Source organism: Pholis gunnellus (assembly GCF_910591455.1).
Source record: "Pholis gunnellus genome assembly, chromosome: 14".
Classification (NCBI taxonomy): domain Eukaryota; kingdom Metazoa; phylum Chordata; class Actinopteri; order Perciformes; family Pholidae; genus Pholis; species Pholis gunnellus.
Genome location: NC_136541.1, coordinates 11,463,493 through 11,479,379, shown reverse-complemented (window position 1 = coordinate 11,479,379; position 15,887 = coordinate 11,463,493). Strand labels below are relative to the sequence as shown.

Sequence of the window (15,887 nt, the reverse complement as noted above, 5' to 3'; positions counted from 1 at the left end):
CCAACAACACTGGATCAAAGGACGTGAAAACCGTCACTTATTGTGACAATCCCGCAGATAAAAATCACCAGTTCTCCTCAGATCTACAGGGCTTTTTTAGCATCTTTCAATTCACCGTTTTGGTTTTAAGGTCCACAGCTTTACTGTTCTGCTTTTAACAGCCTCTTATCTAGCAGGCAGCTGTTTTAACCAATAAGACCTCAACACCTCACCTACGCTAACACCTAACAGCAGACAAATACTGTTAGGAACTAGCGGTTGAACATAGTGGAGCATTTAGCATCTACAGAGCCAGATATTTCCCTCAGGAGTTGACAGAGAGCTGCGAGGGGAGTAAATATTAGACTTAAATTCATCAGTGGAAGTAAACACAACTTCAAATTAATGCCAATGTTGCTCCATATCTGCTGGATTTGGGAACAGGCAACTCTTTGCTAATACGTTCACCATAATATCTTAAATATGCAATAGCTATTTTCTTTTCTGTCTATTTGGCCATTAGGGGGCAGCAGAAATCCCAGAGGGAAGTATCTGGCTCTTTAGCTGCTACATGCTCCACTATGTTCACCAGCTCCAACTGTGTCCGGCTGCTGTTTGGTGCTGAGCGGGTTTGGTGTATATTTGGGTTTATTTTCGGCTTTCCCTACTGCAAACAGCTGTCTGCTGTGCCTGAAAACAACACTTTGAAAGCAGGGAGGAGGAACCAAAGGCGTACATGTAGGTTGCGGGCCCGACAGCTAAACAATGAGCTGAAACTCACAAAAATGCACTGTACAGTTGAGGGAAGCTGCAGATCCTTGTGATAATTCTCATTGTCATGTGATACGTTTATTATTAGTAAAATGATGGTAAGGCCTATAGATGCTTTAAAATGTGATAACATGTCTTAAAATTCAACCTTCCCCTAAATCTATGCCCATTCTGCACATTAAATCTTATTTTTATCTGGGGTACTACCTGTAAGAAGTTGCTGCATTGTTTCACCCCTTATAATGGATCTGTGTGTGGCAACCAGAAGATTGATAAAGGCCAAAACTGCTGGTGTGTCAGCACTCTGAGAAGAATCCACTGACAGACTGTGCCTTCATATGGTGGAGCTTCACCAGGTCAACATCATGAGTTCCACTCTGTCAATTACAGCAGCATTCATGCTTCTTACATTATTTTGTCTGAAAAACATTTTCAGACTTCTGCCGAGTTTCTGTTAAACAAACGGCTACATTAAACCTCGTATTGCAGGAGAGAACCAGGAGCCCTTCAATGACCCCGGGGGGCTCCGGGAATCCACTGGGAGCGAGTGATTTGGGGAATTGTTTGTTCCCTGTGATGCCACTAGATGTCCTAAAACCAAACACCAGCTGTAGCTGCTGATAGAGTATTTGCAAGCAGAGTCCGTCTCCATCTGTTAGATCTCACACCCAGTTTAATGGATAACAAGAGCCTACCGCTTCTGAATATTGATGGTTCACTCTGATGAATTAGCGCTTATTGATGCCGCGGTGCTTCAAGGAAAAAACAATCATGTGTTGAGATCTGTGCGTCATCGGGACCCCCGGCGGCGGCGGCGTGTACAGCTTCTCCGTCGAGTCTCAGACCAGGAGGGAGCGGGTCAGTCTGCACCTAACGGTAAACGATCAGCGCGTTAATTGAACCCGTCGACCGACCCATCCGTGGCGACCCGGAGCGCCTCAACCCGGATGACCTCCGGTGTGACGGAGGGAGAGTGCAGAGGGAGCAGCGCCGGAGGAGATGCGCATATCTGCAGGTACTCTAGCGCGGTCGTAAAACGGGAGTCCGGAGCAAGTCAGCCAACATTAAAGCGATGCCAGGGGTAACCAAGTACAATTTAGTGGATGACGCGCACGATTTGAGGATCCCCATGCACAACGACGAGGTGTTTAAGCATGGGGTCTGCTTCGAGGCAAAGGTAAGGACCCTCTGCAACAGATACTTACTGGGTGGCAGTAAGGGAGCGGTGGGTTATTACTGTATGTGTCAAACGTTCAGATGAGGGCTGTTCATGTCACCGCTACTGTAACAACAACCACTATACATTGTATTCCATATAGGTTTATGTTGAGGGTGTGTATTGACCTTACAATACTTTTACATTTTTGTCCACTTTGCATGACTTTGAAATGTTTGAGATTAAATCATTTTACCTCACCTGCATAGAGAAGTGTTGCTTTAACTGATATCTTGATGAATGCTGATTAATTTGTTTCCGTTATATCGTTTTTGACAAACTTTTGATGAGTGTGGAAGAATCCTACATGTCATTTGGCTTCTGGCACCCAGCAGAATGTAATGTTATAGAGCTGCAACATTTTCTCAATTGATAATCGAGTAATTGTCTACAAAACATCAGAAAACTGTGGAAAATGCCCATCACATTAAGCCCAAGGTGATGGTATCAAAAACCAACAATTTTCAATTTTGAGAGGCTGACACCATCAAATATTTGATACTCTTCATGGAAAATTTATAAAAAAAAGTAAATTTTCTGTGGATTGGCTGATCGACTAATCGTTGCAGCTCTGGCGTGTATTGATTTCCTCATGGAGGAATATTTCCCAAAATGTCTGAAAAAGCCGTCAAAACTACAATAGCAATCAACACTCTGCCAGCCCAGCACTCCCCAAGTAATCCGTGGTATTCATTCCCTCAAACTGTCAATCTGTAAACCGTTCTCTTACATTTCGCAGTACATTGGCAGTTCGGAGGTTGGTCGCCCCAGCAGCCGAATGGAGATAGTCGCTGCAATGAGGAGAATCAGAGTAAGAAACTTTAAATGTGTGACCTCCCTGAACCAGACAGCTGAACTTGACTCTAGTGGCAACAGCAGTCTAAACACATTAACTGTCAGTCATTGATGCAGGTGCATGAACATTTCCTCTTCCTCTCCTGTGTGTCATGTCTCACCTTGTGCACGGTGCTCAGAGGGTCCTCACTCCCCTCAACATCCTTTATACACACAAATCACTAGTCTGCGTAACTACACACTCGACAGATTCAGTGGCTTGTCAGTAGCGGTTTAAATCACGGCAACGAGGACAGCTCAGATTTTATGGCTGAGGAGAGATACAACGTGCAGGTTTATATGTATGATACCATCTGAAAAACCGTCAGTTCTGGAGGCCGTCTTTAGACCAGACAAGGCCACAGGAAACACTGCGATGCCTTGTCATTTACACATCACTGCAGTGTTACAGTGAAGCATAGGGAGGAGAGGATTTAGCTGCTTGTCAGCTGTTGGATCTAATCTAAGGACCAAGTCACTGAGTCCGTCGGAGGTCGGCCACATCGCCAGTTACACCCATGAAGCACTTAATCCTGATCCCTCATGTGCAGTGCAGTATAATGGCCATTTGATTGTGCTGGCAAAGATTTAGTGATGCTGTTTGAATTTCCTCGCTTCACATATGCTTCAGGAATCTCAACGATTTCTGATTTTCAGTTTTTCTCATAATGCATTATGAAAGAGCTCTTGATACAGCAGCTCAAATGGGAAAATAAAATGTACCCACACAATGCACAAGGTAATCCAAGGGCTGCTGAAAACCTTGATGGGCAAAACTATGTAATGCACCTTTTTTCATCTGTCCCTAAACAAACAAATGTTAATTTAATGTGTTACGGTATCATTACTTTATCTGAACACAAAATGCTTTTCTGCAAAGCTTTAAAGTAAAAAATAATAAATGGAAGGAGAACAAAAAAATTGAAGAAAAGAAAATGCATTAAAAGACAAATAGGTAGTAAATGCAAAGTAAACAGCGTGGTATTAGACGTGGGCGAGATTAAAAATGATAGCGTAAAAGCAAGTGTGTAAAAGAGTCGGGGGCTCTTTGTGAGTGCGGTAATGGCACGGCAATTAAGAGCCTCTGCTTGTGGGGAGACGGGTTCTGAATATTCAAAAGCTGACTCGTCCATAAAGCACTCACAGTGGCTTAGAGATGAGGCAATATGAGGTGAGTTGGCACAACCTGTGGAGCATTAGTTATGCTTGGGGGCGGTGGCTGATGTGCATGCAAATTGTATCTACATAAACACTTCCTGTGTTCCACTTCATCTCCGTTTGACAGCAGTGCATGTGGAGATGGATGGTCCTCTCGTCCCAGTTTACATGTGGTTGCATTGGCCTGGATAACACACACACACACACACACACACACACACACACACACACACACATTGAGGGAGTTGTGTCCTTCACCTGAACCTCTACAGCAGAGGAAACCTCCCACACAACAATAAGACTGATGAACTAGATAAGAGCGTGTGACAAGGAATGGGGGCCCATTGAATCTTCTAATGAGGTGAATTTTCTGCAGGATGTGACACATGCAGGTCACACAGGCTTATAGATAAACTGCACCAGATTCATCAGGGCTTAAATCCCCACAGATACGACTTGCTATGTTGGCAACAACGATCCCTTTTCTTCACTTCCCGTGAGATTTCTTTTATTATGAAATGTCAATACAAGAGTGCGAGGACAGTTCCAATCCTGCTGAAAAATAAAAGACAGCGTCAGGTTGTTATTTTTACACAAACCCAAGAAAAGATGACAGAGAATATCCAAGTCTGTCAGGCAGAGCGGTTCGTTCGCCCAAAAAGATTTCACGGAACTCCATCTGATCAATTAATCATCTGATGCTGGATGTTGCGTTTTCAAAGCGAGGCGCGTTATTTCACATAAATCCTGGTTGTTCTTAGATCTCTGGGCCCTGATATTTGGAGTCTGAGCCTGCAGTGTCGGCGGAGGGTACAGGCTCTAGCATTAATCACGGAGAGGGATGAAAGTGTCCCACACACGTCTGCCTCCCTCTGGGAAGTCAGACTTTGAAAGCTTAAACAGCTCCCAGAAAAAGAAACTGACAGTGTTTTATTCAATCTCACATTTACCCTAAGAGGAAAATTGTCAGAAATATATTCCTGTCTGCATGATCCATTCCCTCTGTTCACACATGTAATGTATCTTGTGTAAAGGGCTCCATCTTAGCGGGCTCATATGGTATTTAACGCTAGTCACACCTCGCATAATAATCGGTTTGCTTTGAATGAACTTTAGAATTCGGTGGTTTCTTTCCAACCTTGAATGTTAATTTAAATATTTTTTTTTCACAGTATGAATTCAAACTGAAGAACATAAAGAAAAAGAAGGTCAACATTGTCGTATCTACTGATTGTGTCCAAGTGATTTTGCGCAAAAAGAGGAAGGTTAGTCCTGTAAAATGCAACTTTATTTGAATTACATCTTTTTGTCTTTTCACCACCTTTGTCACCGTTAACCGACATGTTTCTTTGTGTTGCAACAGAGAAAAGGATGGTCATTGGATGATAATACGATCTTAGTGACACAGGATCCCATCTACAGGTATTAAACCAAAAACAAAAGACACCAAATAACCTGGCAGCAAGTAACCAACTACATTAAAAATCGTGTATCGTCTTCTTTTTGACAGGATCTTCTATGTCTCACACGATGCCCAAGACTTGAAGATCTTCAGTTATATAGCGAGAGAAGGACAGAGCAACATTTTCCGCTGCAATGTGTTCAAGTCAAAGAGGAAAGTAAGTTTGCTCGTGCTTAAAAGATAAGTCTCGGGATATTCTATATTTGTATTACTGTCAACAGCACGTGTCACTCGCTACCCGATCCGTACTGTGCATGTGCAACTCTTGACAGCGATGATAAAGAAGCGGGACGGCCCACTCGTTAGCTTCTTATTAGCTCCGGGGAAAAAAAACATTGCTGCATCCGAAATCCTTGATGGAAGTAGATTGTGTTTTTAAAGGAGTTGGTATTTATTCTTTCCTAGATTTATTAATTTAAGTCAAACATAATAAAAGAAAGTTCTATGGCATTTATTCTTTATATGTATATTTGTTCATGTGTTACAAAGGGTTTAACCTGAGCCCAGCCATACGACAATGATAGCAATCATATCACATCCATACAGGGTTAGCATACAGTTGTTCAAAAATATATAGCTTAATATTTACCACACAGACACGTGGGGGGTATCGATCTTCTCATCTCACTCTCGGCAAGAAATCATAAGCATGTTTCCCATAAAAGAGAGGGCAACATGTCAGGCTGGGGAGGTTGCAAATTTTCAAGCGACGACAGACGCATTGTTGGTTTTGGTATTTTTGGGGATTTTGTTGGTATTTTACAAAAGTGCAGAAGATCTCGGGCTTTGTCCTTCCAGTAATCACCACCTGTCAATCAAATCATTTTGTTTTCAGCTGCATGCTCTGCGCACACAGCTTCTAATGATGGTATTATGTCCGTTGTCTCGGTAATGTATTGTCCTGTTGGCTCTCACATATGGCAAATTAATCTGAGAGTCAGATCCCTCGTGTGCGTTGAGCTAAAATGCTTATGAATCTCCACATATCTGCATACCAAGCAGGGACATTTTTTTTCCTCCATGACAAAGACAGAGCATCAGTGAGGTTGACTCCCATCCCTTCACCATGGATACCAGTCTGACAGTGACTTAGTGAAGCTGAATACTAATCATCTTGGTGGGAAGAGAAAAGAAGAGGGGCTATTTCACTCAGCGGTTTCAGACATTTTCACCACCGCTGAACCAACACCCACCACAACGTCAGGAACACGGCACAAGTTGTGCCCGAGTAGCTCCCCGGGGCCGCGGAGCCTTATCTCGGTGGTGCAGACCAAGCATGTGTGCTGAGTAGGAGGAGATGGACCAGCTGATAGGAGATTTGATTTATTTTCATCACGGCATGCTGCGGCCCAACGGGGCTTAGATGTCAGCTCAGTGCACAAACAGAGCCGTTTGTGTTTGGCCTTGGGACGGCTGGTAGTTTAACCTGACCATTTTAGGACAAAAAGAAATCCATGGAGGGAAATGTAATTTCATAAATCGTTTTCATCACTTTATTCCTGTTATTATTTTATTTTTTGCTATTTCACTTGATTGAACTGCTTTCAGGCTCAAGTTACCTTGACATATTGACTGAATGCCTCGAGGCAGGATCATCCTCCAGAGGCCGAGAACAACACATTCATTGCAACTCTCGCTTCACTATTCAATATAGAAAACACAAAAACTCATCTTCAGTGAGATTGGGGAAGGACATGGACTGAATATTACAGCTTTAGAAGTGCTGCTGTCTCAAAGGCCACATTGAATTTTCTTGCCTGTGTGCCTCATTTAAGCCAGTATAAAAAAAATATATATATTATATTATATACAATAAAGACGAGACAAGACTGACGATTATTTTCTTTATTGATTAATAGTCAAAATGCCCTAAACTCCAAGGTGACGTCTTCAAATCACTCTAACTAATGTTTGATGTTATTCAATCATCAAAGTAGTTAGCCGATTTATTTTCTGTTAATCGACCAATCGATTCAGCTCCACAACACAACAAGTAAAAATCAAAATACAGTGAGGAAAAAGCAATACATGTTGATGGGAAATGTGGCTTTTGTGTAATTTAAAGTAAGAGTTTACAATTTTTTAAAGTTATTGCCAGTTAAACTGTCCCTGATCGATGACCTGATGATGCTGACACACCTACTGAGCCTCCAGCAATAACAACAAACTCAATCTTCACTCCCTCTGCATTCAAAGTTACTTGCCTCTGAAATAGACCAATCCATCACTATGACAGCAGAATGTATGCAGAGCAGATAGACAAGGACAATATGCTCGTAATATCTTCTGACCTAAATTTGGTCCCAATCTCCCCTCCCTCCGTCTTCATTTTTCACCTGCCATTCTGCCCCCACATTACCCATTTCACACACACACACACACACACACACACACACACACACACACACACACACACACACACACACACACACTTCCTGTGCAGCGCTTCTGGCACTTCATTTTCTCCTCCCTCACTGTGCTCCTGCTGCTGCTTACCCTCCCTGCTCTCAACACCCCAACACACTTTTTCTCTGCCCTCCCTTTGCAGTCACAAGCCATGAGGATCGTGCGGACGGTGGGGCAGGCGTTCGATGTGTGTCACCAGCTGACCCTGCAGCAGAAAAGCGATGACCAGGAGGATGAGGAGGGGAAGGTGGAGGAATCGGAGGCAGTGCCAGGTGACGCACGACCACAAATTGCATCCACAAATCTCCTTCTCCCTCCCGTCTCCGCCTTTCTCCTTCTTGTTCTCCTTCTGTCTCAGGCACAATCACAAGCTCTTTTCATCTCCTCACGCAGCAACACACAAACTCCCAAGGCCTTCTCTTCGTCTCCATCTCTTGCTTTCTCTCCATCACAAACTAAAACCCTGAGCACCTGCACAAACATGCAGTGGCAACTGAGCACACCTAGAGAAAATATGTCATTATCCGCCACTGCCGATATTTTTCCAGCAGCTTGCCCTGCTGCAGCTGCAGCTGTGTGTCGGTGAGTCGGGCGATCCATTGATCAAAGACCTTGCTTGTGTGTGGGCTTCTGCCAGCTCTTCGCCCGCTGCTGTGGCTGTCGCTGCCTCTAGATATGTTGCAAACTACAAAGCCGGTCAAAGAAAAAAGGCTGTGAGCAAGTTCTTCTATATATGTATATCTGGTCTCTCTGCAGCAAAGAAGAGGTTTGCATTGTCAGAAGAGACCGACCTTGAAGCCACTACAGAGGAGAGCATTGAGTGCGTCTCCTCATCCGAGCCGGAGAAGAGCAAAAAGGACGAGGTCCTCGGTAACAATGAGAAGGTAGAGTACAGAAGTCCTTTGAAATCCTTTCAGTGTCGTCTCATACAAAGCCCCACTATTTTCTCACTCTATTAAAAACACATTTCTTTTGTAAAGAGATGAAAACCACCCTGCAATGTATAATGTATTGATCCTTATGGCTGCACACAGCCGCTAAAATACATGGCTGCAACAAACACATTCTTATTATCAATTATCATTATCAAGCTCCCATTTATACTCTCAATGAATCGTTAAGTCTAGACATGTAGAAAGATGACATCATAATACCATAACATAACTTTTTAAATTCACTTGTTTTGTGCGACCGACAGTCCACGAGCCAAAGTCTTTCATTTTTTTTATCATAAGGAATACTATACTATAAAATTCTAAATAAAAACATGTCCCATATGTAAATATGGGACATGTTTTAAATACTAAATAACTGGAGTCTCCCTTTAAATGATCAATCAATTACATATCTGAAGATTAAATAATTAATCGACTAGTTGTCTCAGCTGTCCTGCTACTGAACTGCCTAATTGAAGCCCCCTCTTCCACCCAGACACGACACAAACAAGTCAATAGATCCGTCTCTTAGTCCCTGCTGCATTTACATGAATTCATTCCTTCAGAGGAAACATCTGACAATAAAAAAGGGTGTATTTTTGACAGAGCATATCATCCAATATTCTGGAACATTTTTGATCTATAAAGTCAGAAATGTCCTGGTAATAAATAATTCTGGGGGGGTTGCAGCTCCCAGGGTGTCATGCTGAATGTTTGGCATCACAAGGAGTCGTATGAAGATGAGCAAATGCCACTGAGGGACGTACAGCGAGCAACGACGTCTTCAAGGCTTGTTTGTGAAGAAGTGCTGCAAGAAGCTCTCACTGATGTGATTGTATGGTTTATTAATTAAAACACAGCAAGGCTTTCTAGCGTTGCTCTGCTAACCCCGAGATGTTGAACAAGCCGCTATCTGCTCTCTGATAACTGTCGGCTCATTTTCAAACCGAGTCTCTGTGGCGCTGGCAGCTTTATAGTTTTGCGGTGGAGGTTTAGATTGATGGATATTACGACTAATTAAATGGTTACCCGAGAACAAGAAAAATTGCTTTATTATTTAATGATATAAATATTAAAGCCGTCATATAATTCTGCCACAGTCAAACAGCAGCATGTCATATGTCAAGATCTCATATGCATTTTAATCCGTCCCCCGTGTGTAATCTGAAGGTCAAGTGTCCTCACAGTCGAGCATTAATGACAACTGAATCCACCATATTGATCTCAGATAAAACAGAGACAGGTCGTGTCATTCAGGGCTGCTCTTCTCACAGCAGCACTCTAACATAATTGTGTGAGTCATGATACCTGTCCAGGCAGGAGCCCATCCAGTCAATCTGTAGATCTATTTATAGATGCAATCCTCATGAACACACCATCTCCACAATTAGATAAAATGATGCTACTCGAGACCAGAGATTACTTTGACACGATGAGAGCTAAATGTACAGTATGACTGATTTGTCATGCTTGTGTTGTGGATCCTCAATCAAAGTGCCCAGCTCTTAAAATGTAAGGACTAAGTAAATATTGTAGATATCAAAGTCAATATTAGACTTACACTCCTCAGATAGCCTAAATGCGAAATAAGGCAATGGTTTACAAACAGATTAGGCAAATCAACTTAAAGAAGTGTGACTTTTGTGCTTGTTTCCGCTGCCCTTCAGATTGTACAATGGCAGCAGAATGTATTTAAAGGTCTGAAACATCAGTAAATGTCATGCTTTGGTGTCAGCAGGGACGGGAAAGGTACTGGAATGCTTTACTCAAGTAAAAGTGACATCTCTTTAAAAGACATTGTATTCAAATAAAAGTAGAACAGTGGGTCAGTTCAAATGTATACAATGAGTAAACGTTACATGCTTTAAGGGGGGTAAGAATAAACTCCAGCTATATATTATACCTATTAAAGAAGGCAATTATGCTACATAATAGAGTGCGTCAACATTTCATTTGACATCGCACCACAGAGCCCTTAATGGCTTTAGTCCACAGACACATCGCAGCCTGTGCACACAATTGATTATCGATCATACAACCGCCTTCCTCAGTGTAGCCAGAGCCAGAAAAGAGACAAACCTCAGTTGAACGAAGTATGAACGACAATAAATAACAATGGACACCACGGCGGGTGCAAAAATAAATATTAGCCTGACCCACATAAATGAAACAATCTGACAATTCTTGCAGACAACAGCAGAGTAAAAACATCACCAAACCAAACCTGTCACTCAGCGCGTAATGCGCACACGGGCACACGCGCAACTGTATTGCCTAGCAACGTGGACGTTCTCCTGCTTCAAATATTTTATATCCATGGTAACCGATGTTACAGCGAGTTCGTTGTACTCGCTGGTCCTCCTCAATCTGCTGCAGGTTCGCCTTCTCTGCTCCTTCTTTCTCAATCCACAACACGTCCAGTCCACTCGGTCTCTCTGGTCCCACTGCGCGCCCTTAAAGTTTGTGAAACACGTGGAGCTTAATTAAGCTCCGCAGTCACTTAAACATGGTCAAAAACAGCAGAAAGCCCTCAAACCCCTGACCCCTTGCTCCGTGAACGCAGAAAGTAATCACGATGGACGAGGTACCAAGAGCGCGTTAGTGATTAGCATGTTCCCCAGCATGCACCTGTTCGATGTGTTTGACTTGGATAGCTCAGCTGCTGTTGACACAACCTTTTCTTTTTTGTTGAGGTACAGTAACGATAACTTAAACTCATAATCACGCAATTGTTTATTACATTGCATTTTTGTACAGTTCACAATCTGTTCGACCCGGCCCAGGTGCCACCCTACACTCAAAGACTCTCAGCAGGTGAAGGGGACACACCGAACAGGGGTAGTGTCACCTGAGCTCTGCCTTTTTGCGGCCGCAGAGCAACTTCTTCTTCTTCTTCTTTGATTTCATGGCGGACTACAAACCAACGGTGAAGGTGCCACCTACTGTACCAGAGTGTGCTACATCCATATACGTGGTTACATCGTGACTTAATGACAGTTTCCTCATTTAAAGACAATATGATTAATTACTCTGCTGCAGCTGCAGATGTACTTCATTTTTTGCCATTCCATTACTTTTTTAGAGACAGAAAGTAGTTGCAAAGTTAAAAAATAAATTAGGCCTACTAACTTTTTTTTAAACACTCAATTACAGAAGCCTACACACAAAAAGTGTGTAACAGTACCAAGAGTAAATTTTATCTACTTTATTCGTTACTTCCACTCCTGGGTGTCAGCCCCTCAAAACCAAAGATCAAGCTCTTATTTCTAAACGCGCCTCACAGTTCAAGTGGAAATCTATAAAGCAGACAACAATACAACATCCTATCAACAGCAGCCTCAATAGAGAAACCACAGCGTCTATATTGGTCTTAATTTGGTGTGAAAAACAGCTCATCCTTCATGTATTCAGTATTTATACAACTTGACATGGTGGATTTAACATTGATCTCTCTGCAGCTCTCTCCTTTGACTACAGCACAAAGAAACCACATTTTTGTTTTTGGAAAATGTTATAAATTAATTCACTAACTGATTTAGCACGGAGGGAATAGGTAGGTTTTAAGGCTTCATCACAGAACGTCGTCTGTACGGCCTTGAACATCAAGCAGTAATGCTGATATCTCATCTGTGGATTTTTCCATCAGAATGAAAGGAGACGGCATATCTTCACTGACTCTTCCTCCAAGGAGCTCAGGCTGGCAGAGAGAGAGAGTCCGCTTTTAAACCACCTCTTTAGATGTGTTACACACACAAGCTTTCATATGATGTTTTACTTTCCACTTTTACTTTGGATTGTTGGCTATCTTACCCTACACTTAACTGTTCTTTTCTTCCCATGCAGCCCAAACACAGCCACATGTACTTTTACTGTGATGTTGTTTGTTGTCCACTTTATTTAAAGTTATAATATGCAAGAATATTTTTCTTTTTTTTCTGCCACTGCAAATGACGTAGCAATCTTTTTTTGTATTTCTCATGATGAGTTGAATTCCTGTGGGTGGTGCTTATGTTTCTATGTGTTTGATCACTCCAGAGAAACCGACATTTCAAGGAAAGAAAACATCACAGCTACATTTTTGTTGCCATTAGAAGTAGAGACCCAATTTACTGTCGTCTGTGTTAGGTGTCCGATGACCCGTCTCTCCTGCTGGGCTCCCCCATCCTTGGGGCCTCTGTGTCGGGTCAGTCGGCAGAAGAGGCTCCCTGCTCTGCAGAGCACCAGGTCCAGCTCCTCCAGAAACAACTGCAGCAGCAGGAACAACAGAAACTGGCTGCTTCAGAGCAGGTACTGATGGCAATTATTGTATCCTGTGGTACCACACCTGTGATATATATATATATATTATTTATTTGTTATTGTTCCTGATGAAGCGCCTAACGGCCTCATTGTCTATACAGAGTTTAAGCCTTGTATCACCAAAAATATAATTGTTCCTCCCGTGTTCCAAATTTCATAGCAACGCATCCAACAGTTTTTAAAGGTTTTAAATCTCTGGAAATCAAACATCCATCCAGTAGTTGCTGAGATATTTAAGTCTGGACCAAAGTGGTGGACCAACCAATGACCGATAGACGGACATTGCTATCCCTAGAGACTTGCTGTTATTACGGCTAAAAACACATGACTCAATTTAAAATTCACTGAATTTTTAAGAGGATGTTTGTTTGATGAACGCCTGACAACCAAAGGAGCAATTATTTATTTCAGTGGTATTAAAATGCACATCAAAATCCCCTAAACAGGATTATTGGAAAACTCTGTGAAGCTTGACACAAAACGTTACAGCACATAATAGAGCGATGCGCTGTTTCCATTTTCAATCAGTGGTGGGTTTAATAGACTATGGTGAGGCATTTCAGGTTATTACATTCTCACCTCTTTCATTCCTCTAAACCGCTACTTTTGAAAAGTTTCACATAAAATGAAATTCGCTTGAGTTGTGGTTTCATGGCCTTTGAAGATTTGAAGCAAAGCGTCAGTGAGTTTTAGAGTTTTCAGCCTTCATTGGACAATCTCATTGACAGATGTTGATTCATAATGCTGACGTGTTGCCTGTCTCCTTTTATAGGGCCTCTGGGGAAATGAAAGCCTTTTTCTTTAACTCATTACTGTCTAAAGAGTGAAACTTTTGACCTTTTGAAATTTAGGGGCCGCTGAGGAATTTAATGAGCAGGTTGCCTCTTACTGGTGTGTGTGTGTGTGTGTGTGTGTGTGTGTGTGTGTGTGTGTGTGTGTGTGTGTGTGTGTGTTGGCCTGTGCAGGTCCATGTCCTCCAGGAGCAGCTGTCGGTGGAGGTGTGTGCGCGGACTGAAACTCAGGCCAGAGTGCAGAGGCTGCTGCAGCAGAACACCGACCTGCTGCAACACATTTCCCTGCTGGTGAAACAGATCCAGGAACTGGAGCTTAAAGCTGCCGGCCAATTAACATCTAGTGAGTGGAAATCTACTTTCTTTCTCATTTAGAATACATAATTTTGTTTTGTTTGGTTGCCACATATCATCATCTATTTCCTTGTTTTCTTATTTACTAATTTCTGTCATATAATCGTCTTTTTCTTCCTTCCTCTCGTCTCCCTTCATCGCTTTCTTTGTGCCTCCTTCCTGTCGTTATGGCTTCTTTTCTCATCCACTTCTGGCACGTAATTAATTATCCCATGGCAGCCCTCTCAGAGGATTCAGTAAGGCTCTCTGCTACCGTGTAGTCATGATTCATCAAATCCTGTCAGCACAGACGTCATATATTATCTCATCGTCTTTTCTCAGACCTCTCTTCTCATGTCTTGTATCTCTGTTTATATGTGATAACTCCCTGTGTTTTTATTTCATCTTAAACATTGATGTTTTCTCTCTGTCCTCAGTGGGCTCCCAGGACAGTCTTCTGGAGATCACTTTCCGCCCCAAGCCCCCCAGCTCTTCTTCATCTACGGGCCCTTTTGCAGCTCAATCCCAGGTCCAGATCAGTGACAGTCCCTGGGTCTCCGCCCTCCTCGGGCCCTGCTCTCCAGGCACCTTGGGCACCGACACCAGCCCTCTGGGGTTCAGCAGCAGTGGAGTTCGGCTCGAGTGCTTCCGCTTCTCCTCTCGGGGGCCGGACACCCAGGAGCAGGGCCAGGACATAGGGGAGACTCCCAGCGACGGGGCCCCGGATGAGAGCTCGCTGCTAGGGGAGCAGGTTTTGGGAGCCCTGGAGCTGCTCCGGTTTAGGGAGTCGGGGATCGGATCGGAGTACGAATCGAACACAGATGAGAGCGACGACCGGGACAGCTGGGGTCAGGGGGAGGGAGCGGGGTCTGACGGCGCAGCTCGACTCTTCAACGTGCTGAACACAGAGTGTCTGGCGGACTGCTTAGGGGATGAGGTGGCTGTGTAGTGGTGGTGCTCTTGAAGCTGCACACTGCACAATGGGAAACAGCTGAAATTCAGAAATCATGTATTGTGACACCAGTAAACTGCATCATCAACTGACTCACTCACCTCCTGTTTTGATTTCCTGTGCACTGAGAAAAAGAATGTCCCACACATATGAGCTGAGGGAGATTAGATAATAGAAACAGAGATTCAGAAAGTATAACTGAATGGATCCGATAATGTTTAAGTTCACTCTATTGTGGCTCCACTCCCCCCAAAAAAGAAATCGGTGCACTTCTAAATAGGGATTTGGCCCAGTGCAGACCGGTCAGAAAGTACCCTGTGGTGTTTCAGGCTCTGTCTCTCTGAAGATCTCTGCTGTCTGCTAGTATGTGCGTTACATACTGTGCGCGTGTCAGTTTGATGATTGTTGTACCTTACATCCGTTTGGTTTCCTGACTCGCCGGGCTTGTTACACTGTGGTTGTGTCTGTGTTTGTGGAGTTGTGACAAATCCGACTTGAACGTGGTTGTTTTTTTTGCTGTTTTCAAATGAAGATCTGTGAAGAAAAGACCTCTTTGCCAAGTCTGTCTGGTTATGCTAGCACATTTTTTGGAGTGTGAGGATTAAAACCTTACTGTGCTTACCTGTAATTACACGTGGGTTTAAAAATGAGCATGTTTCTCTCATAGTCAGTTTTTTTTCTCTTTTCAATACAGTGTATATAGTTTGATTAACTTATATGCGTTGCATAAAATACATGCCATGATTTGATT

The 15,887-nt window shown here is 43.0% G+C and overlaps 1 protein-coding gene across 1 annotated transcript; it reads left to right on the top strand.

Moving 5' to 3' along the window:
- Positions 1-1,822: 1,822 nt before the first annotated feature.
- LOC306705672 (carboxyl-terminal PDZ ligand of neuronal nitric oxide synthase protein-like) lies at positions 1,823-15,133 on the top strand (the record flags this gene model as incomplete). The annotated part of the gene is made up of 10 exons (XM_079172489.1): positions 1,823-1,927; positions 2,706-2,777; positions 5,131-5,223; positions 5,322-5,380; positions 5,469-5,577; positions 7,969-8,098; positions 8,583-8,710; positions 12,887-13,048; positions 14,026-14,194; positions 14,622-15,133. 10 exons carry the CDS (start codon positions 1,823-1,825, stop codon positions 15,131-15,133), a joined length of 1,539 nt encoding a protein of 512 aa, XP_079028615.1.
- Positions 15,134-15,887: the final 754 nt, after the last annotated feature.